Source organism: Oncorhynchus masou, chromosome 23 (assembly GCF_036934945.1).
Source record: "Oncorhynchus masou masou isolate Uvic2021 chromosome 23, UVic_Omas_1.1, whole genome shotgun sequence".
NCBI classification, from domain to species: domain Eukaryota; kingdom Metazoa; phylum Chordata; class Actinopteri; order Salmoniformes; family Salmonidae; genus Oncorhynchus; species Oncorhynchus masou.
The window spans coordinates 63,651,606-63,668,568 of NC_088234.1; the positions used below are offsets into that span (position 1 = coordinate 63,651,606).

Below are 16,963 nucleotides of genomic sequence, written 5' to 3' on the forward strand. Positions count from 1 at the left end.
TTTACAGTGTATCATAGCAAGTAAAGATGCCTGGACAAGTTTTAGGTCTGCTTCTCACCGTTTTCTTCTTAAGAAAAACTAACATTTCGCACTCCTCTCTGGGGCTGGTGCGAGTGGAGAAGAAAGGATATCTCCATCGTTAAATGATTTTGCTCATAATGTATCTTAATGTATATTACCTTCTTTCAAGTAAAGGTTAAGTGCTTTGCATTAAAACCAGAACCACGCCGTCTCCTTTCCTGAGTTGTCAGTTTAGACTCGTGAAGCAGATCAACATGATACTGCATAACCATAATCTGTACTAAAATATGTTTCTATAATGCACCCTTTGTACATAGCAGGCAAAATAACATCAAGTAGTCCTCAATCAGTGCTTACACCCAAGTCCTTATTCCTTCCAAGCCCCCTACATTCATACAGCTATCAGTCCAAGGCTAGAGTCAACAACACTATGACGAGGTTTCCCAAACATCTCAGGTTCAAACCACCTGTTGATCTACAGTACACACTTGTCCCTACGCAAATATCGCCTGGGAGCCAACGCCTGGCAACACCCCACAATGCCTACTGTCTGAACTTAACACCACTGATATGAGTCACACCTGTCTTCTAAGAACACTTGATAACTTCCAGAGGTATGCTTTTGTTTTTTACGTTGTGTTTGCACATTTCCTCAGACAGTTGAGCGAGTGTGACGAGACATCGGTGCTTGTTTCCACATCTTGCCACTTATGAGTGAGGCAAGGGGGATGTGAACGCAACAAACTCCCCTGCCTTGCAACATTCCTTATACAGTATCAGGGTTGACTCCAACCCACAGTATATCTCAGGAACGACTAGAATTCAGACGCCGTTGAGATATGTTGACATACTGTTTTACTGACTTTGGCAGAGCTCTGTCTTTGAAGTTGTCTACATTAAGTAATAAGTACACAGGAGAAACCTTGCAGCGTTCCTACACACACACACACACACACACAGTTATAACGGCCTACAGACTATAGCACCATTTACGTCTGCTGCTAACATGCGTCCATCCTGATTTTGTCTGTTTACAACAGATCTGATCAAAATCAGTAAACAATGAAGATTTTAATCATCAACACATCTGAAAATGTTGTCATGATCTGGATGCATCCTAGCACCATGTATTAACAGGGTATTGTCTCCTAGCACCAGGTATTAACAGGGTATTGTCTCCTAGCACCAGGTATTAACAGGGTACTGTCTCCTAGCACCAGGTATTAACAGGGTACTGTCTCCTAGCACCAGGTATTAACAGGGTATTGTCTCCTAGCACCATGTATTAACAGGGTACTGTCTCCTAGCACCAGGTATTAACAGGGTACTGTCTCCTAGCACCAGGTATTAACAGGGTATTGTCTCCTAGCACCAGGTATTAACAGGGTATTGTCTCCTAGCACCAGGTATTAACAGGGTATTGTCTCCTAGCACCAGGTATTAACAGGGTATTGTCTCCTAGCACCATGTATTAACAGGGTACTGTCTCCTAGCACCAGGTAATAACAGGGTATTGTCTCCTAGCACCAGGTATTAACAGGGTATTGTCTCCTTGCACCAGGTATTAACAGGGTATTGTCTCCTTGCACCAGGTATTAACAGGGTATTGTCTCCTAGCACCAGGTATTAACAGGGTATTGTCTCCTAGCACCAGGTATTAACAGGGTATTGTCTCCTAGCACCAGGTATTAACAGGGTATTGTCTCCTTGCACCAGGTATTAACAGGGTATTGTCTCCTAGCACCAGGTATTAACAGGGTACTGTCTCCTAGTACAGCCATCCATCCGGACAATGCCATATTGAATCAACACGCCAGGCTTGTGTCAGCAAGTCGCTAGACTCATCTTCATCATCGTTCACATAATTTTTCCACTACGGAGCTGCTGTCTCCTAGCACAAGCATTTCGCTACACCTGCAATAATATCTGCTGAACAAATGTGACCAATAATGTGATTTGATTTAGATTAAAGGGTACTTGGTCTTGGCATGACATAAATAGGTCAGACCCTGGATGAGGTGTGTTGATGTGGAAACCAATGGTATAGTTTTTTAAATGTTTTTATTTCTATTAGTTTTTTTAAATTTCAGTTTAGTTTGTTAGTTTTTGAATTCACTTTACTCATTTTTATTTTGTTTAAGTTTGATTTTAAAAAATCAATACATGTTTTATATTATTTAGTTTTAGTGTTGGGGACAGAAAGTAGAACTGGGATGCTCGGAGCCATTTATGTGTTTTTGAGATGTCACCTCTTGCCACTGTGGGGAAGTAATGCATAAGGAGATGGGTCATGTTATAGGTTAGGTTTAAAGGTAGACTGTGAGATGATGTAGATGCACAAATTAAACAGTAGTAGTAGTGGGTCAATTTCCTCAACAACCAGGAGCATTGAAGCGTGATGCTCAACTTCTCTGTTTTGGTCCTGTAGCTACCACGTAGCAGCGTGAAGCGCACTTGTGCAAATTATCCAATACTCTTTGTGACAGTGTGAGAGCAAAGCCTTGCATCATACTCATCTCAGTGGGTGAGTTTGAGCGGATCACTTTTGTCAAGTTGGTCACCACCTTTCAAAATGTGGTGCATTCTGGGGATAAAAATAGTCAGACAGGTGCCTACAGTTGAAGTCGGAAGTTTACATACACCTTAGCCAAATACATTTAAACTCAGTTTTTCACAATTCCTGACATTTAATCCTAGTAAAAATTCCCTGTTTTAGGTCAGTGAGGATCACCACTTTATTTTAAGAATGTGAAATGTCAGAATAATAATGGAGACAATGATTTATTTCAGCCTTTGTTTCTTTCATCACATTCCATGTGGGTCAGAAGTTTACATACACTCAATTAGTATTTGGTAGAATTGCCTTTAAATAGTTTAACTTGGGTCAAACGTTTCGGGTAGCTTTCCACAAGCTTCATACAATAAGTTAGGTGAATGTTGTCCTATTCCTCCTGACAGAGCTGGTTTAACTCAGTCAGGTTTGTAGGCCTCCTTGCTCGGATTGAGGTCAGGGCTTTGTGATGGCCATTCCAATACCTTGACTTTGTTGTCCTTAAGCCATTTTGCCACAACTTTGGAAGTATGCTTCTGGTCATTGTCCATTTGGAAGACCCATTTGCGACCACATAATTTTCCTGCCACATGATGCCATCTATTTTGCGAAGTGCACCAGTCCCTCCTGCAGCAAAGCACCCCCACAACATGATGCTGCCACCCCTGTGCTTCACAGTTGGGATGGTTTTCTTCGGCTTGCAAGCTTCCCCCTTTTTCCTCCAAACATAACGATGGTCATTATGGCCAAACAGTTATATTTTTGTTTCATGAGACCAGAGGACATTTCTCCAAAAAGTACGATCTTTGTCCCCCCCATGTGCAGTTGCAAACCGTAGTCTGGCTTTTTTTTACGGTTTTGGAGCAGTGGCTTCTTCCTTGCTGAGTGGCCTTTCAGGTTATGTCGAAATAAGACTTGTTTTACTGTGGATATAGATACTTTTGTACCTGTTTCCTCCAGCATCTTCACAAGGTCATTTGCTGTTGTTTTGGGATTGATTTGCACTTTTCGCACCAAAGTACGTTCATCTCTTGGAGACAGAACACGTCTCCTTCCTGAGCGGTATGACGGCTGCGTGGTCCCATGGTGTTTATACTTGTGTACTATTGTTTGTACAGAAGAAGGTGGTACCTTCAGGCGTTTGGAAATTGCTCCCAAGGATGAACCAGACTTGTGGAGGTCTACAATTTATTTCCTGAGGTCTTGGTTGATTTCTTTTGATTTTCCCATGATGTCAAGCAAAGAGGCACTGAGTTTGAAGGTAGGCCTTGAAATACATCCACAGGTACACCTCCACTTGACTCAAATGATGTCAATTAGCCTATCAGAAGCTTCTAAAGCCATGACATAATTTTCTAGAATTTTCCAAGCTGTTTAAAGGCACAGTCAAACTTCTGACCCACTGGATATGTGATACAGTGAATTATAAGTGAAATAATCTGTCTGTAAACAATGGTTGGAAATATTACTTGTGTCATGCACAAAGTAGATGTCCTAACCGACTTGCCAAAACTATAATTTGTTAACAAGAAATTTGTGGAGTGGATGAAAAACGAGTTTTAATGACTCCAACCTAAGTGTATGTAAACTTCCGACTTCATCTGTATGTATCACATAGGGATGTTTTAAAAATACTCCTATGCCTGAAGTGTCCCCACTTACACCAGCCAATAGCTAGCTTTTCACATGGCGACAACTGGTAAGACATTTCCGGAGGACGGCCACGTGTGCTTGCAAGGCAGAGGTCCTGGGTTCTAGCCATGGCATGAGCCGACCCAGTAGGAAGTGTTACTCTCTAAGCAAGCAGCATTATGTCCTTTACACCTACATGTTAACTGCAATCATTAGTGTTTTGTTTACAGTGGATATATGCATGTTTAAAGTGGATATACACAAATACATTTGATATTTGAGGCTCTCTCTCACTGATTGATGTACAATGTGTACATAGATAATATAAATATTATTTCAGTTTGTGAGAAGGTGATATGGGGGTTAGATACATGAACAGTATATTATCAAGAAAACCTTTTTATAAACAATGGCAACACTGTCATGTTGATCTGAGCCTTGCTGTTGGAAAACCACTTTGGTGTCTGACTTTTGGCTGTCGCATATGCACCTCCCCCGACTTCACTCTGACTTTCGCTTACAGTTGGTTGCTTGAGCTTTACCACTCAAACACGCCCATTATCTGCGGTACTAATCTTGCTGAGTCTACCTTTAAAATGATAAAGTCAATCTCCCACCAGATTCATAAGCTTGAAAACCCAATTAGAACCTCCCCCCAAAAACTAAAACTGAATAGAATTTATAGTTTTTTTTGTGTTTATTTTGTTAGTTTTGGAGTTAAAGATAATAGTATCGAGTTGGGATCTCCTCACAGACAACTTAATTATTTTAGGAACTTTTCAACTACTTAGCTTGTTAGCTAACCCTAACCCTTTTTGCTATTGTAATTCATAACATATCATACAAATTGTGTGATGGACATTCACATAGTAATACTACATACCTTACGAAATGTAACATATAGTACTAAATTAAGTATCTCGTACAGAATAATATGAAATGCTCTGAGACCAAGTTGTGATATGTCAGCTGGAAGAGATACTTTGGTATTTGGCAATGATGCCCGAGATCTACTTCCCCAGAGTCAGATGAACTCGTGAATACCATTTTTATGTCTGTGTCCAGTATGAAGGTAGAGGTAGTGCTAATGCTGGATGTCTGTGATACCCATAGACTTCCAGCCATTGCTCTAACGCTAGTTAGCGTTGACTCGCAAAACTACTTCTGACTTCCTTCATACTGGATACAGAGACATAAAAATGGTATTCATGAGTTCATCTGTCTCTGGGGAAGTAGAGAAAGTGCCTCATTGGCAAAATCCCGAAGTATCCCTTGAAAGGATTTTAATTTTTTTATTTAACCTTTATTTAACTAGGCAAGTCAGTTTAGAACAAAAACTTTTGGCGGCCTACTCCGGTCAAATCCAGACGACACTGGGCCAATTGTGCGCCGCCCTATGGGACTCCAAGCACGGCCGGATGTGATACAGCCTGGATTCGAACCAGGTACTATAGTGACACCTCTTGCACTGAGATGCAGTTGCTTGTGACGACCAGATCTTGTCATAAGGTGCATAATGTCATGGGACAGTACCGCAGAGGAACCGCAAATACAAATTTGATCTTACACGTTTTATTATTTAATTATGCTTGGCAAATGAAATGTCCCAAGAAATGTATAGCCTTATTTTCATACTGAATTAACCCACTGAGGACAGACATCAATTCCACATTGGTTCAACCAGTGTGTGCCCATTGCTTTTGTCTATTTTTAATCTTGTCACTTTATCTTAAAAAAATAAAGCTGTACCACGTTGTTAAAATGTAATCATGTAGTCCATGATATGTTGTTGTTGTAAAAGTCAATCATCATTGCACAAAAGCCCTGATTAGGAACACTGTAGAAAAGGAGACCGAATACATAAGTAAGAAGAAGGGAACAAAGTATGTCACCTTGCTAAGAAATTTGTTCTGTTCATAAAATGTTCAGTTACATTGTTTCTGGATAAATGATTGCTTATGTTCGTTCTGGTTCTTCTCTCATCTGACAGGAATGCAGTAGTACAACCAACTGTTCTGCCACCAGAAAGCTTTTCCGAATGATCTATCACAAATACAAAGATGGCTGTTCATTAATCAACCACCACACCTAAAGGCCTGCCTCACACTACACCACCTGTTGTATCTCAGGTTAACAATCATCACTGGCTTCTCTTCTCGCCACCCAGAAACAAATCAGCTACTTGATCATCTGTTTAATGTTAAGGCTGTCAGAAGAGATTATTGGGCTTAGATTCTGTCGCAACATTACCCTTCAATACTTTACTTTGCAGACAATTACATTTTTATACAACAAGTAATTCTGTTGTTAACTGGTATACTTCAATAGCACAGTAATGCCACCAAGATGTCATGTTTTACACAAATAGACAACATATTGAAAAAATGGCTAACAAATATCATTGAACATTATCCATGGCCCATCAAATGATACATGTCACTTTGATCAATTCAGGACCTAGGAACAGAAATAGTGACTTTAGTGCTTACAGTGACGACTACTCAAATGCTGAGGTATTCTGGTATTGGTTCATCAGTGGCTATGAAGATTGGAGGATCAAGTTTTCCCTTTTGAAAGCATCCAGAAATACTCCCCAATACAAAGTACATTGATTTAGTGTGACAGTAAGAACTCCTCTTTCTGTTTTTCTTTAGGGGCTGCATAAGTACTATGTCAGCCCTGATAAAAAAAAATAGAATAAATAAATAATCCTCAAAAATGAGAGTTGGTTCGGGAGCAAAGTCAAAGGTCAGATATATTATCCTCATGGTGCCCCTACGTCAGTGTTTCCCCAAACGGTGGGTCGTGGCCAAATCAGAGTCATTTTTGATCACAGCCAGATAACCAGGACTGGGTCCTGGTTACAAAAAATTGTTCCCTTTACATGGTTGGTCCAATTCCACAAGCTTTAGATCTGTCACAACAAAGAAAAGTTTGCAAACTACTGGCTCGTGTCATTAAGGCACACCGTAACAAAATGTTTTAAAATGACAATCAAGTCCAGCTAATCTCTCTGTTTCGGACCGGTTTCTTCCATTTCATGCCTAATGAACTAGACCCCAGTGTCTCTTCCAGTAGCCAGCCCAGCATCTTCCCTCCTCAGGCTAGAAGGATAGGCTTCTCCTCATCTCTTTTCACCAGCAGCGTGGACAACATGGAGGAGGAGAAAAAACAGAACTCCACAGCAAAGCTGAGCTCAAACAGCTCTAGGTTGACACTCATTATCCACTCAAACACGGCAGCTGAGTGCTTGTACAGGTATTCCTCCTGTACAAACAAGATGGTGTCTAGAGGGGTCAGAGGTCAAGGAGGGGGGAACAGTAGTTGTTGGGTGACAGGTTGTGGCATACCCTCATCGAGTTTATGCTTATAGGAATCTACACATATGTTCCAAAGAAATACAATCTCTACAAGGCAAAATACGTGGAAGTAATTATAACATTACACATCAGTAAACAGGTAAACACACAGATAGGCATCCTCACTGTCAAGGTTCTTGCCAGTATCGTGTTGTTATCCCCTACTACTTAGAACTGGGCCTTTCAGGGCCTGTGAGTGTTTGCAGTTGAAGCTGTATGGAAGTGGACACTCCTATTCTTGCATTGTGTTGTCCATATTATTTTCCTGAGTGTATGCACACCCAGCAATTTGACAGGTTCAGGGGTTATAAGCAGTTATGTATTGAAGGGTAAACAAACTTTTTTACCCACTTTTTCCAGAAAAATGTATCCAAAGTATAGAGAGTTACTTTACTTCAGTGTTTAACCACCTTTTTGTTTTTACCACAACATTGCTAATTATAAGAGTCTGGGTTCAGGACTTTGGTTATAGTATAAGTGCAGGTGAAAGGATACAGCCAATGGTGACAATGATCTGGACCACAGTAGAGGTGACCCGTGCAGGGTAGAGGAACCACTCCATCTGGGTCAGAACACACTTCCTTGTGAGCACTGTGAGGAGCAGACTATAGAAACAGATACACAGGAAGCTCACCGCAGCCCCCAAGTAATGGGCCAGCTTCAGGTACTCGGGCTGGAGGAGAGAGGACAGACAGGTTACACTTAAATCAGGTAATCAGTTACCCTGGCTGGAGGAGAGGCTTAAGACAAGTTAACGTTTAGCTAGTCTAGTTAACTTGTTGCAGTCGAGCTGCAAAACACAAAGCCAAAGCACTTGTCACACAATACTCAAATTCTACAATGGTGGATATGTTTGGGTGACAGAACATTCTAGGAACTTCTGCTAAAGGGGAAGAGTACAGTTCACTGGAATTATGTGCCCGAGTCGGACATGTTTGAATGACGGAAAACTTTCTGGGTACGTCTGTTAGAGGAAAAGAGTACAGTTCACTGTAAATCTGAGCCAGAGAAAATACCTTCCAGCTAGCACATAACGTTCTGAGAACCATATGTTTCTTAGAGCTTGGGTGAGAGTGTCCTATGATAATTTTGCATACAACCTTCCCACAACTTTCTGAGAATGGTGCAGGATGGTTGCTTGGCTTTGGAACATTCAACACATTTAAGGAACTTGACAAAAAAATTACATTATTGGTTTGGTATTTTATTACTCTAACAGAATGTTTCCTAAAAGTTCACACATAGTTCCATTTAATTTCAATTTTGGTAATATTCTAGGTAATATTCTAGGTAATATTCTAGGAACGTTACCCAACTGGTTTGACATTGGGAATGTTCTCAAATAGTTCAGACAACGTTAAGAAACAAGGTTATTCTGTTGGAATTTCAATACAATAGGTTTGAATCTCACTGATGCTGTGTCACAATACAAAAATAGATGTGTTTGCATGATTAATGCCAGAGGAAATTCATTTCCATGTGTCCTATCTGTGCTTGGAGTTCAACAACGTTAACCCCCAAATAAGCTAGCAGTGTTATTAAAAGTCTTATTAAAACATTCACTGAATGTTTTAAGGAAGTTATTTAAAAAAAAACTCCAAATCACCTATAATTTCAGTTCTCAGAGCATTAACAAAACCTCCTAGGAAAACTTTCAAGGAACCAGAGTAAAACGTTCTCAGAACCTCCCTGCAACCTAAAAATAAATGTTCCTAGAACAGGCAACATTTTTACTTCTGTTCTCAGAACATTTTTTAAAAAACGTTCCATTTTACAGGTTAAGAAACATATAGAAACATACATATAGCTTCATTTACACAACCAATGTGAAACCAAAAACATATGTTCCCACAACTTCCAAGGAACCAAATGTGCGAGCTTGGCTGTTACCAGTACCTTTGCTAAAGAAGAGACAAAAGACGGCATGATCTTCTGAAGAATACATCTGACAAACTTGAAATAATTAAAACGTGAATTATCTGTCTACGTCTATGAAATAATATCAAAAAGGTACACATTGACATGTCTATTTTTCTATTGTACTTTCCACTGATGTTCGGCCATCCGTAGGTATGTCTGTGCACACTAACAAACCAACCAATTGTGTCATGGGTGTTTGTTTGCTTTGCTGCCACTCCTCTCTTTGTTCACAATTCAAGATTTAATTGAACTGCAACTCAGGAGATATTTTTAATGTGCTTTGTCAGTAGAGTGTCAGTTCGAAGTACACTTTAAACTTGATAGACCTTTGTGTCTTTCTCTAACCTAGATATTAAGTATACTCCTGGATTTAAAAGATGTTTTAATACATGTGAAGTTCGGTCTAACCTTGCGTGCCAGACTACTACGTTTGTCCTTACACCCACTCTCGCCCTGTCGACAATGACAACAAGCATCCTGAGGGGCCTCTGTGTCAGAGACTTTACTTGCTCGATGTCGCTGTCTACAAGCAGAATTCATTTTTGCAGTATCGTGTACTACACACCCTTGTTTTTTCTTTAAACACATACTTATAGTGAATTGCATGACACCCTGAGTAAGGATGAAACTACACTCTATGTGCAGAAAGTACTTACGTTGCAGTTCCCAGCCACAAAGGCCCCGACAGCCGCCACTCCACCAAACACCAGGGCGATTCTACTGAGCATGGAGTGGACACTGTTCCTCTCCAAGATGTGAGCATGGTGGAAGATACAGAACACCATGACTAAAAAATGGTTATTATAATGCATCTATAACATAGGGTAATTGGTTATTATAATGCATCTATAACATAGGGCAATTGGTTATTATAATGCATCTATAACATAGGGCAATTGGTTATTATAATGCATCTATAACATAGGGTAATTGGTTATTATAATGCATCTATAACATAGGGTAATTGGTTATTATAATGCATCTATAACATAGGGTAATTGTTATTATAATGCATCTATAACATAGGGTAATTGTTATTATAATGCATCTATAACATAGGGTAATTGATCAAATGTTCATAAGATGATTATTACATGTATATACATTAGGTGCAATAACACATCTGATCTAAAACAATGTGACTATATGGTTGTTATGGTTGTGTCATTTAATTATAATCAACTCGTTAAAACTTTGGTTTTGGTAGATGTTTTCTCAGCAGGACAAACACGTCCGATAAGAAATCTGACATACCAAACCGTTTTAAGGGTGACCTTGAGGTAAAATAACATTAAGTACATTATGAGCACATACTCTAATACTATAATCTTTGTATCAGTATAGACATCTGCAGAGTGCATTGAGATCCAGTATGACCTGTGGATGTATACTGTAGGGTGAGCAAACTGTACAACTACAAACTTACACAGAAATGAGCCAGCATTAAAGGTGGCTGTGAACAATGAGCTTTCTGGTAAGCTTGTTCCACTCGAGCTGCAGAACACAAGGCCAAAGCATGTGTAAGACACCATTATTTCACATCATACTGAAATTACCCAGTGACAATAATAGTAAGATGACAGAGAACATTCTAGGAATGTCTCTTAAAAGCTGACTACGTGTTCTGACGTGAATTGAACAGAGTTGAATTGAACAAATTATAATTCAATTTAAAATTCCATGTGAACTCAGTAAATTCACAAACTTCAAAATGCAGGTCCAATTTTAATTTCATTTTCTGAACTGAATGAGATGAAATAGTGTTAGTTGACCCTAACCTTGATATAGTAGTATATGGTTACCTTATGGTTGGGACTTGACAACAAGCTATTGATGTATTGTCTCTGCAGTGGTTCCCAGGGGCCCTGAAAACAGAAAATAATCATGTTTACAGACCTTCTCTTTATCTATGGTGGTCTTCAACCCTGGTCCTGGAGGGGACAGGGTGTGGCATGCAGGCTTTTGTTACAGCCCAATAGCAGCAACACACCTGATTCAACTAATTATGTTGATGATTAGTTTTAATCAGGTGTGTTGGTGCTAGGCTAAAACAAATAGACTGCATACCCTGTGGATCTCCAGGACGAAGGTTGAACAACGCTGCTTTAGAAATACGGATGTATAGGATCTTAATTTGAGCCAGTTTGCTACAGCAGGAAAATAATCCTGCAGCAACAGTAAATGTGAAATATTATGTGGATTATAATTAATGGACATTTATGGAGGGATTGATATTTTTCGTAAGAGAAAATCAAGTCGGAAATGTAACAGTGGAAATGACAAACTTCGAAGCCTATTTATACCTCAAATACACTACATGTTAATCATTTCCTGCACTGCAGGAAAGTTCTCCTGCAACAAGGTGATCAAATTAAGATCTTACATCTGTATGCTTGTGTTACATTAAAACTATGTATTTCATTGATATGGAATTGACTGAAAGAACCAATCACAATGGTCTGTAGGAAATCTCACAAACAGAACACAACGCACCAGTTGTTGAGGGAACACACATGGTCATAGCTGTACGCCAGGCCATACCTGAAACAACAAAACAAACACGCTCATTTGATATTATTAAAGTGCCTAATTCTCTTAGCATGTGTGGTTTTTCAATGTATAATATGATATAAAATACGCTCCCATTAATGAACACTGAATACCTTGAGGATCAATAAGTAACCAGGAACTGATGTGGGTGACTAAGCAAAAGTACACAGATGTACGTGGTTAGAATATTATTAGCAGTCCTGTTACAAAGCCACTCATATCCATATATGTGAATGCCTTTACAGGCAGTCAACCAGTGTCAATAAGAAAGCACCAGACTGTACTGTGCCCTCTGAGGACAAACAAAAGGTTGAATCAAATGGCTCTACATGAACGAATAGAACCTTTTCCTTTATGCTGCACATCTAGTAACAATAGACAGAACTGTGCAGTGACTATTAAGCAATAAGGCCCGAGGAGGTGTGGTATATGACCAATATACCACGGCTAAGGGCTGCTCTTAAGCACAACCCAACACGGAGTGCCTAGAACAGCCCTTAGCCGTGGTATATTGGCCATATACCACGAACCACCGAGGTGCCTTATTGCTATAATAAATTGGTTACCAACATAATTAGAGCAGTAAAAATAAATGCGTTGTCATACACGTGGTATATGGTATGATATACCATGGGTGTCAGCTAATCAGCATTCAAGCCTCGAATGAACCACCCAGTTTATAATGAAGGTTAAATCATGTCTCACAATGTAGGAAGTGAAACAATTGGTTTATGTTTTGCACGTTGTGAGGTGGGCTCTCAGGTGGTGGCTCTGACTCTACAGGTATCCTAAATGTTCTTTCTGGAAAGTTATGTTTGTCACATGCAGGTGGTCTAAGGGTATTTTCACAACACTTTCAACAAATCTTAATGAGGTTATGACATTTATATTGAAATCACTAGAACAACAATCACTTCTTGGTTTTAATAATCACGCATCTGTCACACCCTAATCTGTTTCACCTGTCCTTGTGATTGACTTCACCCCCTCCAGGTGTCACTTATTTTCCCCAGTGTATTTATCCCTGTGTTTCCTGTTGCTCTGTGCCAGTTCAAGTTTGTCTTGTATGTTTGTCAAGTCAACCAGTGCGTTTTCCCCTTCGCCTTCTCCTAGTCTTCCTGGTTTTGGACTACTTTCCCGCCTGACTGATCTTCGGTACCTTTTGAACTCTGAACTGGTTTTGACCTTTTGTTTGTCCACGACCATTCTCTTGCCTTACAATATTTAATAATCCAATAGGATTGTCTGCATCTGGGTCTCGCCTTGTGTCATGATAGTATCTGTGTGCTTAGAAGGTGGCAGTATCACCATGAAGGTGATTTTATAAGAAACATTAAAAAAAAGTTTTCCCACACTAACTAGGTTTCATCCAACCTTCAAGTTTTAATGTCACATGCACAAGTGCAGTGAAATGCCTTTCTTGCGAAATCAAAACCCAACAATGCAATAATCAATAACAATGTCATACAAAAAACCCCACGAGAAATAAGCAGAAATATGAAGAACACCAAGTAAGCACGCTAGCATATGATACAGGGTCAGTTCCAATACCATATTTACAATGCACAGCGATACTGGACTGATGGAGGTAGATATGTATAGGGGTAAGGTGACGAGGCAACAGGATATAAAATAGAGTAGCAGCAGCTTGTATGTGAGTGTGTGTAGAATCAGTATAAATATATGCGAAGAAAGTACATGTTGGAATAAAACATGACAGGCCTGATGGAAACAGAACACAAATATTGTTATAATAACCATTATATCGAAGTAAATCACAGGCTCCTCAGGAAAGCACTCAGATTAAAGAAATGATGAACTAACTTCACAGGGTGGTGAAAGTGCAAAGTAATGAGCTTGATGATCCTTTCCAATAAATAGCGAGGGGTATTATTTTGGTGACATGATCGAGGCTTGGCTGCCGTTTGACAAATAAAAATAATCTTGCTCTTCAATCCATAATAATCTCATAATGTAGGCTACACGTTTGCTGTTGGTTAGAGAACAGGTGCCAATACCAGAGTAGGCACACGCTATATGACGCAACAATTTTTGTGAGAATACCATCAGTAGAGTGTAAAATGCGATGGAAACACATTTAACTTGTATTTTTTATTTGGTAGGCCCTACATGGGAATTGAATCGTAAAAGTTGTTTTTATGTGCACCACATCACACACAGATTTTTATCTGCAACAAGTCAATTTGATGGAAACATACAGTTGAAGTCAGAAGTTTACATACACTTAGGTTGGAGTCATTAAAACCCGTTTCTCAACCACTCACAATTTTCTTGTTAACAAACTATAGTTTTGGCAAGTCGGGTAGGACATCTACTTTGTGCATGACACAAGTCATTTTTCCAACAATTGTTTACAGACAGATTATTTCACTGCATCACAATTCCAGTGGGTCAGACGTTTACATACACTTTGTTGACTGTGCCTTTAAACAGCTTGGAAAATTCCAGAAAATGATGTCATGGCTTTAGAAGCTTCTGATAGGCTAATTGACATCATTTGAGTCAATTGGAAGTGTACCTGTGGATGTATTTCAAGGCCAACCTGCAAACTCAGTGCCTCTTTGCTTGACATCATGGGAAAATCAAAAGAAATCATCCAAGACCTCAGAAAAAAAAACTGTAGACCTCCAGAAGTCTGGTTCATCCTTGAGAGCAATTTCCAAATGCCTGAAGGTACCAAGTTCATCTGTACAAACAATAGTATGCAAGTATAAACACCATGGGACCACGCAGCCATCATACCGCTCAGGAAGGAGACGTGTTCTGTCTCCTAAAGATGAACATACTTTGGTGTGAAAACTGCAAATCAATCCCAGAACAACAGCAAAGGACTTTGTGAAGATGCTGGAGAAAATAGGTACAAAAGTATCTATATCCACAGTAAAACAAATCCTATATTGATATAACCTGAAAGGCCGCTCAGCAAGGAAGAAGCCACTGGTCCAAAACCGCCATAAAAAAGCCAGACTATGGTTTGCAACTGCCGATGTGGACAAAAATGTCACTTTTTGGAGAAATGCCCTCTTGTCTGATAAAGCAAAAATAGAACTGTTTGGCCATAATGACCATCGTTATGTTTGGAGGAAAAAGGGGGAGGCTTGCAAGCCGAAGAACACCATCCCAACCGTGAAGCACAGGGGTGGCAGCATCATGTTGTGGGGGTGCTTTGCTGCAGGAGGGGCTGGTGCACTTCACAAAATAGATGGCATCACGAGGAAGGAAAATTAAGTGAATATATTGAAGCAACATCTTAAGACATCAGTCAGGAAGTTAAAGCTTGGTCGCAAACGGCTCTTCCAAATGGACAATGACCCCAAGCATACTTCCAAAGTTGTGGCAAAATGTCTTAAGGACAATAAAGTTAAGGAGTTGGAGTGGCCATCAAAGCCCTGACCTCATTCCTATAAAAAAATGTGTGGGAAGAACTGAAAAAGTGTGTGCAAGCAAGGAGGCTTACAAACCTGACTCAGTTACACCAGCTCTGTCAGGAGGAATGGGACAAAATTCACCAAAATTATTGTGGGATGCTTGTGGAAGGCTACCTGAAACATTTGACCCAAATTAAACAATTTAAAGGCAATGCTACCACATACTAATTGAGTGTATGTAAACTTCTGAACCACTGGGAATGTGATTAAAGAAATAAAAGCTTAAATCAATAATTCTTTACTATTATTCTGACATTTCACATTCTTAAAATAAAGTGGTGATCCTAACTGACCTAAGACAGGGAATATTTACTAGGATAAAATGTCATGAATTGTGAAAAACTGAGTTCAAATGTATTTGGCTAAGGTGTATATAAACTTCCGACTTCAACTGTATCTAGTGGGAAAATGCACAATTGTTTTTATGCAAATTTTTGAATATTCGCATGAAAATCTGTCACCAATTGGATGTCAACCTAGCTATAGTAATCATGAGACCATGTGAATTATGAGATTAATGGAAAAACAAAATACTGGCATATACAATGCACTTTACTTTCTTTTTTTTTGCACAGTATTTACATGTGACAAATCTAAGTGAAGTAGCTTAAGTACATGTTATTTAAGGTCTTATAAAAGATTAGAAAGAAAATATAGATATATTCTTGTTTAACTTACGTCACCCAGGTTCCAATGAGAGACACTAAGGAGAGGGAGATGGGGAGTAGACTCCAGAGGACCATGTCTTGGTAGTTCGGTGAGAGAGACCAGCAGCAGTAGAAGTACAGTGGGGACGCTCCGGGTCCAGACACTGTCGGTCTCAGTCTGGCACTGTGAGATTCCTCCTTCAGCAGAGTCAGTCATCTACACAAATGGCACCACCTTGTCCTGACAGAGGGCAGATGTGAGGAAACACAGGGAGGGCCCGCTTGACGCCATCCTACTGTTTGTTTTAAGTTACATAGCACACCCTGCACAGGCTGCATAGCTGTTAAACTCATGTTCCCCCAGTGGCAGTTTAGAGCTCTCCTGTACATTGCTTAGATTAAACTTAAACTTGAACTTGAACTTTCAGAACCCATTGTCCTTTATGGTTGTGAGGTCTGGGGTCTGCTTACCAACCAAGAAGTCACAAAATGGGACAAACACCAAATTGAGACTACATGCAGAATTCTGTAAAAATATGCGTGGACAATGTAAAACACCAAATAATGCATGCAGAGCAGAATTAGGCCAATAACCGTTAATGATCAAAATCCAGAAAAGAGCTGTTAAATTCTACAACCACCTAAAAGGAAATGATTCCCAAACCTTCCATATCAAAGAGAGATGAACCCGGACAAGCGGACCTGGTGCTCCGTTCACGAACACAAACAGATCCCACAGTGCCCCAATCAAATCATAAGAAATGTATATATATATATATATATATATATATATATATATATATATATATATATATATATATATATATACTTGAC

At 39.6% G+C, this 16,963-nt stretch overlaps 2 protein-coding genes across 2 annotated transcripts in view; one reads left to right on the forward strand and one right to left on the reverse strand.

Moving 5' to 3' along the window:
• Window positions 1-222, forward strand: part of LOC135511182 (eukaryotic translation initiation factor 4E-like) — a 33,797-nt gene extending 33,575 nt beyond the window's left edge. Inside the window, exon 7 of the mRNA XM_064932799.1 lies at window positions 1-222. This exon is cut by the window's left edge and continues 1,274 nt beyond it. The gene's annotated coding sequence lies outside the window, so the exon portion shown is untranslated.
• Window positions 223-5,756: 5,534 nt separating this feature from the next.
• LOC135511184 (transmembrane protein 150A-like) lies at window positions 5,757-16,407 on the reverse strand. The gene is made up of 7 exons (XM_064932800.1): window positions 16,161-16,407; window positions 11,977-12,024; window positions 11,286-11,348; window positions 10,910-10,977; window positions 10,140-10,270; window positions 8,059-8,236; window positions 5,757-7,491 (listed from the first exon to the last, which is right to left on the reverse strand). The coding sequence occupies exons 1-7, from the start codon at window positions 16,223-16,225 to the stop codon at window positions 7,304-7,306; spliced, it is 741 nt and encodes a 246-aa protein (XP_064788872.1). The 5' UTR covers window positions 16,226-16,407; the 3' UTR covers window positions 5,757-7,303.
• Between the last annotated feature and the right edge of the window lie 556 nt (window positions 16,408-16,963).